Source organism: Cricetulus griseus, chromosome 2 (genome assembly GCF_003668045.3).
Source record: "Cricetulus griseus strain 17A/GY chromosome 2, alternate assembly CriGri-PICRH-1.0, whole genome shotgun sequence".
NCBI lineage: Eukaryota > Metazoa > Chordata > Mammalia > Rodentia > Cricetidae > Cricetulus > Cricetulus griseus.
In genome coordinates this window covers 25,911,487-25,924,277 of record NC_048595.1, presented here as the reverse complement: position 1 = coordinate 25,924,277, position 12,791 = coordinate 25,911,487, and the positions used below count along the sequence as shown (strand labels likewise).

Here is a 12,791-nt window from a genome sequence, read left to right as displayed (position 1 = left end):
GACAGGGTTACTCTGTGGAGCCCTGACTATCCTGGAACTTACTCTGTAGACCAGGCTGGGCTCTGCCATCTGAGTGTTGAGATTAAAGGTATGTGCCATCACCACCTCACTTAAAAGTCTTTTCTTATGTAGTGATATCACTCAAGTGTTATGAAATGGTGTTGCTAGGGCTGAAAGTGTGTCCCACATTCAGTGTCTTTGGAACAGAAGAAGTTAGAGATGATGAAAATCTACAAGATGAGCAAACCACTGCTGTGGTATCTAGGTGCTGTTAAACTAGGAAAATGGATCCTGTACAGTGTGAGAGGTAATACTCAAAACCCCAAAGTAGCATAGTAAATTAGGCAAACTACTTGCCTAGCTCAGAAAAATTATAGCCAGGCAAGTATAACAGAGTAAGTGGAAAAAACTGTGGCAATTCCAGCATGAATTGTTTTTGATGAAATGAAAATAGGTAGAACTTCAAAATGGCTCAGCAGGTAAAGGTGCTTCCCATCCAAGCTTGACCATGTAAGTTTGATCCTCAGAACCTGCACAAAGGTGTAAGGAGAGAACCAGCTCCACAAATTGTCTTCTGGCCCTCACATGTGCATGGTGGCACTCATGTCCCCTCATCATATACACAAACAAAATAATAATAAATAAAATACATTTTAGAAGATGGGAGGTGACAGTGAGGTGGAGGTTTTATCGTAAGTCTTAGTGACCTTTCTGGGTTTAAAGCCTGCTGAGGTTTTAATATATAAATGAGTAGGCAAGCTGTACCTGCTCTCACATTTGACCACATTATAAAAAGTAATCAGCAATTACTTTTTATTTGTTTTTACTTTTTGAGACAGGGTTTTTCTGTCCTGACTGTTCTGGAACTCGCTCTGTAGACCAGGCTAGCCTCAAACTCCAGAGATCCACCTGCCTCTGGAATTAAAGGTATGCACCACCATGCCCAGCAGCAATTATTATAATATATATATATATATTATATAATATATAATATATTTATTACTGTATTAGTGTTCTGCCTGCATGTATGCTTTCAGGCCGAAAGAGGGAACCAGATCTCATTACAGAAGGTTGTGAGCCACCATGTAGATGTTGGGAATTGAACTCAGGGCCTTTGGAAGAGCAGGGAGTGCTCTTAACCTCTGAGCCATCTCTCCAGCCTGCAGTTATTCTTTTTGAAGGTAGTAATTCAAATATGGGTTGCTGTTCCATAGTGAAAAAGCAAAAGATGGGAAATATATCTGTCTATTAAAGATCCTTAGGGAGTCAAAACACAGTTCTGTCAGTCTTTAGCAGAAGTCTTGCCTGGAGTCACTATTGTGGAAAGGTAGCTTGTCCAGTTTAGTCCTCCTAACTCTCCTAGTATTTATCATGTTGGAGGATGACACTAATTATTTTCAGACAGTATAGTCATTAATGAAAGTCATTAAATTAACTTGTACACATTGATATATTATGTTATACACTAAATCATTTTAAATTACATGATTAATTACTTGTACCATTAATAATTGTATCATTAAATGTACTTGTACAAGTAAGATGTTACTATGTATAATTAATAAGTATTATTAACATATATTTATAAAAATGTTCTATATAATTTCTAACAATCTACAGTACTGGTTATAAATTTGTGTGCTCTGAGAAGTCATCCTTCTACTTTATGTATGTGGGACAATTAGTCTTGAATTACACTAGTTTTGAATTATTAAGGTTTTTAGGAATATACATCTCATTTAATAGTTGCCCTATATATGTTTTCCCCATGTGGAGTATTTCTGTAATTTACCTGTCATTTAAACTGTGTCACTGGGGGCTGGAGGGATGGCTCAGCAGTTAAGAGCAGTGGCTAACCGGGCAGTGGTGGCGCACACCTTTAATCCCAGCATTTGGGAGGCAGAGGCAGGCAGATCTCTGTGAGTTCGAGTCCATCCCTGTCTAAAGAGCAAATTCCAGGACAGCCTCCAAAGCTATGGAGAAACCCTGACTCATTATAAAAAAAAAAGGGTTTGAAGAACAGTGGCTGCTCTTCCAGAAGACCCGGGTTTAATTCCCAGCACTCACATAGCAGCTCAAAACAATCTATAACTCCAGTTCCAGGGGATCTGATGTCATCTTCTGGCCTCTGTGACCTCCATGGGTACTAGGTATACATATGGTGTATAATCATACATGCAGGTAAAACACACATACACATAAAAATAAATTTTAAAATGTTTTAAAAACCTGTTACCAAATAGCTCTGATTGATTCAGTTTCAGTGTATAAAAGTATAATGCTTGTATGGTATGACAGTTTTAGAGTTTTTTTGTTTCTCTGAAAATGTTAATATGAACTTTCCTCAAGTTATTTAAATAATTTGAGTTTTGTGGAATGTTAAATACAAGAAAATATAAGGAAGCAATTCTGAAGTCAGCAACCACTTATACAATTCTAGATAGTAAGTATTTTAGACTTTGCATAGGATGGTCTCTGTTGCAACTGGAGGGTCTGTCATCTCTGTTGCTCTACTGCCAGAGTAACAGCAGAAAATATGTGGGCAAGTGCATTTCAAATAAAACTTTATGTACAAAATAAATAAAGGTGCACTTTTTCAAGCCCTGATTTGCTGTATTCCCACCATCCAGAATTAGATTTGTCTGTTTGCTTCTATGAGTTACTTTTCTGTTGCTGTGCTAAAATACCATGACCAAAAACAATGTAGGGAAGGGTTAACTTTGGAAACAAGCTCCTTTTTTTTTTTTACCTTCTTTGTTATTTTTCCAGATTTCATTTAAGGTTCAGAAGCAGAGGAATCACATGATGGAATCAGGAAGGTTAAAATTTGTTGTTGGTTGGTTGGTTTGTTTTGTTTTCATTTAATATGATGTCTTAATTTGGCCTCTTGTTGAATTATCATTCTCCTGCACCAGCCTCCATATTGATTTGTGTTTTTAAAAGTTCATTGTGAGTGAGTGGGTGAGGGAGCTAGGTATAGCTCAGCTAGTGGAGTATTTTCCTAGCATGCATGAAAGTTCTGAATCTGATCCCTGATACTAATAAACCCAGCACTCAGCAGTAAGAGGATGAGAAATTTGACACCATCTTCAGATGCTTAGCAAGTTGTAGGACAGCTTTGTCTCATTAAAAAAAATAAAAATAAATAAACACCTGGCAGCAATGTGGAGGAAAATCCTGCAAGAGCAGAACTGGCTTGAGAAGACAGGTGGGAAGGCACTGCAGCCACTCAGCAGAACAGAACGGGGACCCTACGAGGCAGGGGATAACAGAGGGGAGGCTGTGGGGATAAAAGGGAAACACACCCGAGGGAACTATTAGTCATCCGAGAGTCAATACCATGTAGACAAGTGGATATGTGGCTCTGGGTTATAAGAGCATTTGGGAGGCAGAGCTGGAAGGGCCGCCCTAAGTTCCAGGCCAGCCTGGGCTACACATCAATACCCTCAAGAAAGGAAGTGAAGCAGGAAAGAGGGAGGGAGTCAGGGAAGGAGGGAAAGAGAAGGAAAGAAAGCAACCTAAGGGTACTCAGGATGTGGTTCAGTGTAGAGCATTACCTAACATATGCCAGGCTGATAGGTTTGATTCCTATTGTGCCTCCCTCCACCATTAAAAAGTAAAGAAGCACTAAAAAACCCAGTACCACATAAGGGCAGAGTGGTTCAGGGCATCATAATGCTACTCAGAATGGCATTCCATTTCAAGTTTCTGAATTAATTGTTTCTGAAAGTGCACACACACACACACACACACACACACAAACACCAGTATTTTTTGTGAGGATTATTCAATAAATAATAATGGGACAACTAAGGCATATAAAAAGAAAAATATTTTGCATTTCTGCCAACCTATTTTAGCCAAAATGAAGTTCAAATGGGGGTTTAACTATAAGAAGCAAAATAACTAAGAAATATGCAGGGGAAACTCACAAATATGACACAAAACTCAAAAATTAAAATATCCATTGGGAAATTCAGCTATATTCCAAACTCAAAAGGTAAGTGGGCTGGGCCTGCTGCCTCACCACACTTCCAATCCCAGCACCTGGGATGCAGAGGCAGGCAGATAGCTGAGTTCAAGGCCAGCCTGGTCTAGTGAATTCTGTGCCATCTGGTACTACACAGTGAAACTGCCTCAGAAGGAAAGTGAGAGGAGGGAAATGGGTAAATGTAAAGGTTGCAGTAGTTTTGGTATTTTCTGAGTGGATGTGTGTTTTGGATTGAACCGGAACCTCTGTGTGCTAGGCAATTGTTTAATATCCCCAACCCCCAAAACTAGTTTTTAAAAGTGTGTAAAGAGAATAAATAAAAAAGACCCAACAACCAGTAGAAACAGGCAAGAATATCCATCAGTTTACAGACCTGGACATGAAAGTAGTTCTTAATAATATTCAACTTCCTTGTTACTGGAATGAAATAATGCTAGATGGTATATTCCTGTTATCTTGTCACTCAAAGGCAGAGGCAGGAGGATCACAATGGTTTTACGTTGGCTTGGGCTATCTAGTGAGACCCTGTATCAGAAGAAGAAAAAATTGGGGCAGGAGAGATGGCTCAGCATTAAGAGCACTTGTGTTACTCCAGTCCTAGAGTATCTCATTCCTTCTTCTGGTCTCTGTCGGCACCGTGCATACACATGGTGCCAGACATACATTCAGCTAAAATACTCAGATACAATAATAATCATAAAATATACAACACTGAATGCTGTTTGGACAAAAACAGCAATCAACTCAGAACCACTGTTTAATCAGATTGGCCAAGATAAAAATGAAGGATTAGAATGCATTCTGACTTGTTGCTGATGGCAGTATGAGTAAAATTTCAGAGGATTTTAGTAGGAACTAAAGTTTTAAAATGCAAAGCCAGATGTGATTTATAATTGGTTTGCATTGTTTGTAATAGCAGAAGCTTGAAACCCAATTTTCCCATCAGTGGCTGGGACCATAGGTCACTGTGGAGTTACATGAATTGCCAAAACATAATCCTACACAAGCAGAGTTGGAGATGTGCCCCTTCCCATTCCCACATCTGTTTACATAGCCCAACTAGCAGTAGAGTGCCCTGCACAAACATACAGAGCCTTAGTTACAGTTAAAGTAAGTATGCTGTGTTCATGTAATGGGATCCTAAGCCTTTGTTAGAAAGGGTAGAGCCTGCGTATATAGGCTTCTGGGAAGAAGGGGGCATTAACTTAGAATAGCACACCCCCATTTGTGCTTTAAATACACATGTGCATCTGCTTGTCCATATATAGAGAATATCCTGGAAAGGCCACCAGTGAGTAGGTCATTCCCTCCAAGAAAAACTAATCAGGCAAGAATTCTAATGGGAAATCATTTCCAATTGTTCACTATTTGAGTCTTTGAAAATATATGTAGAATTTTTCTGAGATAGGGGAGTAGTTCAGGCTGCTGTGTTGTTCAGGCTGTATTTGAGTTTAGGATTATCCTTCTGGCTCAGCCTCCTGGGTACTGGGATTATGGATGTGCATCACTTTGTCTAGACAAAATTTGTTGGGTTGATGGTAGTGATTTTTGAGACAGGCATCTCACTGTGTAGTCTTGGCTAACCTGGAAGGTACTTTGTAGACCAGGTTGGCCTTGAACTCATAGAGATCTGCCTGCCTCTGCCTCCTTAGTGCTAGGATTAAAGACGTGCACTATGACTGATGAATGTTTGTATATATATATGAAAATGGTAGAGTTGTGATGGACTACTTGTAGGCAAGGGGATATAAGTAATTTTACATATGAAGAATAACCCTCTACAGTAGGCTAAGTATCCACTGACTGAGAAATAGCCTCAAGTAAAATGATCTGTTGTATTAGAAAATGAGTCTTTAATCCCAGCATTCGGGAGGCAGAGGCAGGCAGATCTCTGTGAGTTTGAGGCCAGCCTGGTCTACAGAGTGAGTTCCAGGACAGTCAGGGCTTTTACACAGAGAAACCCTGACTTGACCACCCCCCCCAAAAAAAAGAAAAAAAAAGAAAGAAAGATATAAAAAAGAAAAGAAAGAAAGAAAGAAAGAAAGAAAGAAAGAAAGAAAGAAAGAAAGAAAATGAGCTCACATATATTGCTGATGGCCACACAACTTTTTTCAACAGCATGGTGCTGATGCCATCATAATTTAAACCACAAGCTTATGAATCGACAGTAGCACTCAGACTTTTATTCCATAGGTACACTAGCACATGTGGGATGGGTTTATGTGTAAGGACAGGAGTCATGGCGTTGTTTGTAGTGGCACAGGTTCATAAGCAAGAACTCTTTTAGTTACTTATGGCTCATTTATTAATAGATGACTATCCCAGGAGCAGCTTCCTTTAAAGTTATATAAATATACCTCCAAGGTAGCTTGCTAAATAAGAGTAGGGTGTTGAAACTTGACATGCTGCCATTTGTAGTCAGATGCCACTGATCTATCAAGCTGGGAGCGGTGGTTATTTCATAGTTGAGTCTGGGTAGAGGGCAATCAGCTATGTACACACTTATTTCTCTTTAACTTTTCACTCACTGCATCTACGTGGGAGTCAGAGGACAACTTGGGCGGGGGAGGTCTGTTCTTTCTTGGTCCATAGAGATCCTAGGGGTCAAATGGGATTGAACTTAGGTTGTCAGCCTGGATGGAAGATCCTTAATAGCTGAGCCATTTCATTCAACCTGACTTGCTCTTTGAATAATTTAGAAAATCGGAAGTTGCTCCCACATCACCTTTTTTTTTTTTCCCAAACGGTCACTCTCTGCTTCTAATCCTGCTTTTTTTCTCAACAACTCTTTTCACTATTTAGACTTCTAAGTTGGTTATATGATTGTTTTACGTGGTTTTGTTGTTTGTTTTTGTTTTTTAAGACAGGTTTTCTCTTTGTATCCCTGGCTGTACTGGAACTTGATCTGTAGACCAGGCCTCTAATTCAGAGCTGCCTCTGCCTCCCAAGTGCTGGGATTAAAGGCGTGTGCACCACCACCTGGCCCAATTGAGATCTTTAATCAATGGAGAGTATATATTATTTTGTAGAGTCTGTGATTGGATCCGATTTTTTGGAATAATTACCCTTCTCTGCATATGTTTTTTCTTTATTTGGCTACTTTGGTTATATATTAGGCAGAATAATTTGTGTGTGTGTTACTAGGATTTGAACTGAGGGCCTTACCCATGCTAGACATATCCATCTTCCAGAATATTCTTTAAAAAAAAAACCAATAAATGAAACCAATGCTGATAAGGAGAAGTAGGAGTTAGTGTTTATCTTATTTTTTAATTGTTGTGACAAAGCACCATAGCCAAGAGAGCATCTAATTTGGGGTTACAGTTTCAGAGGGTTAGAGTTCATGATGATGGAGCAAAAGCATGGCAGCAGGAACTTCTGAGAGCTCACATCTTGATGGTTTCAGAGGTTTAGTCCATTATCTTCATGCTGCGACATGGTGGTGTGCCGGCAGACATAGTGCTGGAGATAGGTCTGAAATTCCTACATCTTGACTTGCAGGCAACAGGAAGTGGTCTGTCTTACTGTGCATGGCTTGAGCATATGAGAGACCTCAAAACCTACCTCCACAGTGACACACTTCCTCTAACAAGGGTACATCTACTCTAACAAAGCCACATCTCCTAATAGTGCCACTCCCTATGGGAGCCATTTTCTTTCAAACCACCACAGTGGTTTTTGTTATTTTCTCCCTCAGAGCTCTTTCTGTTTGTAACTGCACTTCCACAGGATAACACAGTGCTTCTCACCTGATAGAAATATGGCTGTTGGGAAGTTACTAAAAACACTGTGGCCTGTGGATTTGTTTCTGACTAGGGAAATGCGCTGGCAGATGCTGAGAGACTCCAGTCTTTGCCGCCTCCCATGCTTCAGAAGAACAAAGGCATATTGTGCAGGCCAGTTACACAGACCAAGGCCACCTCTTGCAGACCACACACCCACCATGTTGAATGCCAGACAGGTAAGTGTCCTGGCACCTTGTGTAAGGTTTGTTTCATGATTTATTTTTTTAATAAAAAGGTAACAACAGTAATTCTTGAGTGTGAAATGCTACATGCTTCAAATCCATATCCACACAAAGTATTTTATGTAGAGTTAAACATCTCACACATGTGTACATTGCTCTTTCAAATGTACAGATAAGACATTATAATTACTGACATACATATTTGCTTAAAAAAATTTCTGATTGAGCCCCAGTGTTCTTGTTTCTCTCTCTCTCTCTCTCTCTCTCTGTCTCTCTCTCTCTCTCTTTCTTAAACTCTGTATTTAATTATTTAATTGTCAGTTATGGAGAGAACAGATAATAGCTGTTCTCTGGTGTGTTGGTGATAGAAAATTGTGTGAGCTGTATGGAAAGCTGTAGGGCATTGCCCCAGTCAATGGCAGTGCCTCACTCCCATACTCCTTATGTTTTCAGTTATTTTAGCTCTGCCCAAAGTTGTGTGTGTGTTGCTGTTGTGTCAAATTCAGAGCTTTGCATTGTATCACAGAGCTATAGTTCCAGAAATGAAATAAATAACTTTATTTCATGGACTAACTGAAGGGGACTTCTGAACAGTGGGGGCTCCCTCCCAGACCACACCTGAACACCTGTTTATTAAGCATGGAAGAAAAGTTTAAGTGACTCTGACTCTGGCAGCACATGAACTTGCAGGTGTAATTTTTAAGAGGAGAAGAAGGGGAGCTCTGTATTAGAATGGGCTAGGATGCTGTGGTAAAGGAGATAGGGGTGAGGGAGAAGGGGAAGGGGACAAGGGAGAGGGGGTAGGGGTATTTGGCCCAGAGGGACAAAAGACTGCTTCTGGAGAGAGGGGAGACTAACGTGGCCCATAGGCAAATGGCAGTTTATAAAGGTAAAATGGGAAAATTCCGTGTTGGGATTAGGTGTTTAATTTTAATTGGGCATGTTAATTAGGGGAGCCAAATGGGACTTCTGATTCCTGGACTTCAATACTTTGACAGCTGGACCTTGGTCATCAGCCTCAGAGGAAGTGGCAAAATAAGGGAATGGACCTTTGTGGCTAGTTTTAGGAATGTACTCTAAAGGTTTTTAGCAAGGCAGAGGGGATAGGGAGAAGGGCAAATCCTGCAAGAGCCATGCTTGCCATGCTTAAGCTACCAGAGTCCCTTCACTAACCTATATGCAAGATGCTTAGTCTGGAGCTGCGTGTTGTGAGCTTACTGTAGTCCAAGCTATTTGGGAGAATGAGAAAGGAAATGTTGAGTTCAAGGTCAGATTGTGCTGCATACCAAGAGCCTGTCTCTAAATAAATAGATAAAGCTTACTCTGGTAAAAGTAATCATTGATATTTTACATAGGGTGCCTTTCCTTTGGTAGGAATCAAAGAGAATTCTTCAGGAAATTTGATTATTTTACATTCTGTTTAAAATGATATTCTTGTGTACATGAACTTCTGAACACCTTCACATATAAAAAGTAGTAGAGGATCTGTGATCTGTGGACATCTGGTATGTGTGTGCTTAATTGTTTTTAAATTTCCGGATTAAATACTGGAATACTGTCTATATATTGTTGTAAATTGCTTTGTCACTTGACATTGTATTGGAAACATTTTACTTTGATAATTACTTTGATAAAAATTTAAATATGTACTAAGATTCTTTCTTCTTTGTCTACTGTCCCCTCCCTCCCTGTTTTTGTTTGTTTGTTTGTTTTTGAGATGGGTGTCTCATGTAGTATTACAGATGACCTCAGACTGGACATATAACTGAGGATGACTTTAAACTCCTCATCCTCTTGCCTCCAGCTTATATAGGAGTGCGATACCTTTCCTAGTTCTACATTGGAATTCTTTTTTTTTTTTTAAGATTTTATTTATTTATTTATTATGTATACAGTGTTCTGCCTACATGTTTGCCTGCAGGACGGAAGAGGGTACCAGATTGCATCATAGATGGTTGTGAGCCACCCATGTGGTTGCTAGGAATTGAACTCAGGACCTTTGGAAAGAGCAACCAATGCTCTTAGCATTTGAGCCATTTCTCCAGCCCAGGAATTCCTTTTTATTTTATTTTATTTTATTTTATTTTATTTTTTGTGTGTGCTTTTGTGTACACACGTGGGAGCATACCACAGTGTATGTTTGTACCCTAGAACAACTTGGTGAAATCTGTTAACATCCATCTACCTTGTCAAGCTTGGAGGCAAGTACCTTTGCTTGTTGAGCCATCTCCCCTACATTAAGCTTCTTTAAAGAGCCGGGTGGTGGTAGGGCATGCCTTGATCCCAGCAGTCAGGAGGCAAAGGCAGGTGGATCTCTGAGCGTTTGAGGCCAGCCTGGTCTACAGAGTTAGTTTCAGGATGGCAAAGTCTACACACAGAAACCCTGTCTCACCACACCCCCCCCAAAAAGGACATAGATGCTAGTGTGCATAGCACAATCAAACTCCTAAGATTGGTCTTTAGATTTATGTGTGGTATGTTGGTTTGTGTTGGTGCCAAGGATTAGACCCAGGGTGTCATACATCCCAGGTAAAGTGCTACCACTGTGCTGTTCTCTAGCCCCTAAATGTGCTTTTCAACTTCTAGATTTTAAAATTTATAGGCAACATTGAGTCAAGTTAACGTTAATCCATCATGTTAATGGATCTTTGTCCAGTTTTTTATAACACAACTGTTCATATCATGTTGTACATGTTCATATCATAACGTAACAGTGATTCAAATATTTCCTTCAGATTTTCCTCTGCAAAATGAGAAAAATGAAGAACCCGATTCTCCACCTGCCAAGAAAAAAAGAATGGACTTTTTCCAGACTTATGATGCAGAATATATAAAATTTGGCTTTATTATTTGTTCTGGATCAAAGGAAAGTTCACCAAGAGCACAGTGTGTCATTTGTGGAGAGATCTTACCTAGAGAAAGTGTGATGCCGGTAAGTCTCTCTAACCACTTGAAGGCAAAACATTCTGAACTAGAAAACAAGCCAGTAGACTTTTTTGAAGAAAAATCACTTGAGATGGAATGTCAAGACAGTCCTTTAAACAAATGTCTACTAGTTGAAGAATCACTTGTGAAAGCTTCTTATTTAATTGCTTTCCAAATTGCTGCCAGGAAGAAACCATTCTCCATTGCTGAAGAATTAATTAAGCCGTATTTAGTAGAAATGTGTTCAGAAGTTTTGGGTTCAAGTGCTGGAGACAAAATGAAAACCATCCCTCTTTCTAATAACACAATTGAGTGCAGGATCAACACACTGTCTGCAGACATTGAAGACCAGCTGGTTCAGAAGCTCAGAGACTCCAGATGGTTTGCCCTTCAGATAGACGAGTCTCCAGAGACCTCAGATGTCACCCTTCTCCTGTGCTACGTTCGTTTCATCGATTATGACTGTGACGATGTGAAGGAAGAGTTCCTATTTTGTACTGAGATGCCTTCTCCAAGCACAGACCTTCAAGTGTTTGAACTCATAAGTAAATACATTGATAGTAGATCTCTGAATTGGAACCATTGTGTTGGTTTCTGTACTGATGGCGCCGCAAGCATGACTGATAGACGTTCTTGTTTAAAATCAAAAATTCAAGAAATCACCAAGAATACAGTGGTATTCACACATTGTTTTATTCACCGTGAACACTTAGCTGCTGAAAAGCTATCTCCAGGCTTACATGAAATTCTTTTGCAGTCAGCGCAGATTTTAAGCTTTGTAAAGAACAGTGCTTCAGACTCAAAAATGTTGACAGTTTTGTGTGAAGAGATGGGATCGGAGCTTGTGAATTTACCACTTAGTGCTGAACTGCGGTGGCTGTCTAGAGGGAGAATCTTAACAAGATTATTTGAACTGAGACAGGAAATTGAAATACTTTTAAATCAAAAGCATTCTGATTTGGCCAGGTATTTCCATGACAAGGAATGGGTTGCAAAGCTAGCCTATTTAGCAGATATGTTTTCACTTATAAATAAATTAAACTCTGGTCTTCAAGGGACCATGGCAACTCTTTTCAATTTGTATAATAAAGTCGACATATTTAAGAGAAAGCTAAAAGCCTGGTTGAAGCGCACGCAAGAGAATGACTATGACATGTTCCCTCTGTTCTCTGAGTTCTTAGACTCGTCCGGTGTGAGTGTGGAAAGCATCACCAGCATGATTGTTGAGCACCTACAAGGACTTTCTCAGATTTTCCATGACTGTTACCCACCAGAAGAGGACTTGCGTTTGGGAAATCTGTGGCTCATTGATCCCTTTGCCAGTCACCAGAATAACAACCTCACTGACTCTGAAGAAGAAAAACTAGCAGCGTTATCTTCGGATACAAGCCTTCGGTCAGCTTATAAATCAATGTCTGTAACTCAGTTTTGGGTAAGGGCAAAGACAAGTCACCCGGAACTCCATGAAAAGGCAGTGAAACTCTTACTGCCCTTTTCCACCTTCTGTTTGTGTGATGCCACCTTTTCAGCCTTGACCGCATCGAAACAAAGAAACCTGCTGGGTTTTGGTCCTGCCCTAAGACTTGCAGTCACATCATTAGTTCCAAGGATAGAAAAGTTAGTAAAGGAGAAAGAGTAGTATCCTTATTGCTTATTGTCAGAGTCTTTAATTTTGTGTTAAATTTTGTATAAGTATCCTAAAATACATTTGCTAATGTATTTGTATTTTTGGTGATTAAATGTTTTAATAATTTTTCCTTTGTTCTAGAGGGATTTAAGAATTATGGAACTTAAACATAATTATGTATAATTTTAATAACGCAAGGGGGAAAATGTAGCCTTTATATTGGTGATTGCTCTTGGAGTTTCAGAGGAAATGTCTTGCTTAGGGAATTCCCCAAGAGACCA

General features: G+C 39.7%; 1 protein-coding gene across 11 annotated transcripts in view; it reads left to right on the top strand.

The window, feature by feature from the left end:
- Positions 1 to 12,638, top strand: part of Zmym6 (zinc finger MYM-type containing 6) — a 40,099-nt gene extending 27,461 nt beyond the window's left edge. For 5 of the 11 annotated variants that reach the window (XM_027399318.1, XM_027399316.2, XM_027399321.2 and 2 more), the window contains 2 exons: positions 7,808 to 7,952; positions 10,694 to 12,638. In XM_027399318.1, coding sequence (XP_027255119.1) covers positions 7,808 to 7,952; positions 10,694 to 12,522 — 1,974 coding nt within the window. In that variant the 3' untranslated portion in view covers positions 12,523 to 12,638. Of the gene's footprint in view, positions 1 to 7,807; positions 7,953 to 9,332; positions 9,464 to 10,693 lie in introns of those variants that run through there. The other 6 variants (XM_027399317.2, XM_027399322.2, XR_004768162.1 and 3 more) reach the window with 5 other exon arrangements.
- Positions 12,639 to 12,791: the final 153 nt, after the last annotated feature.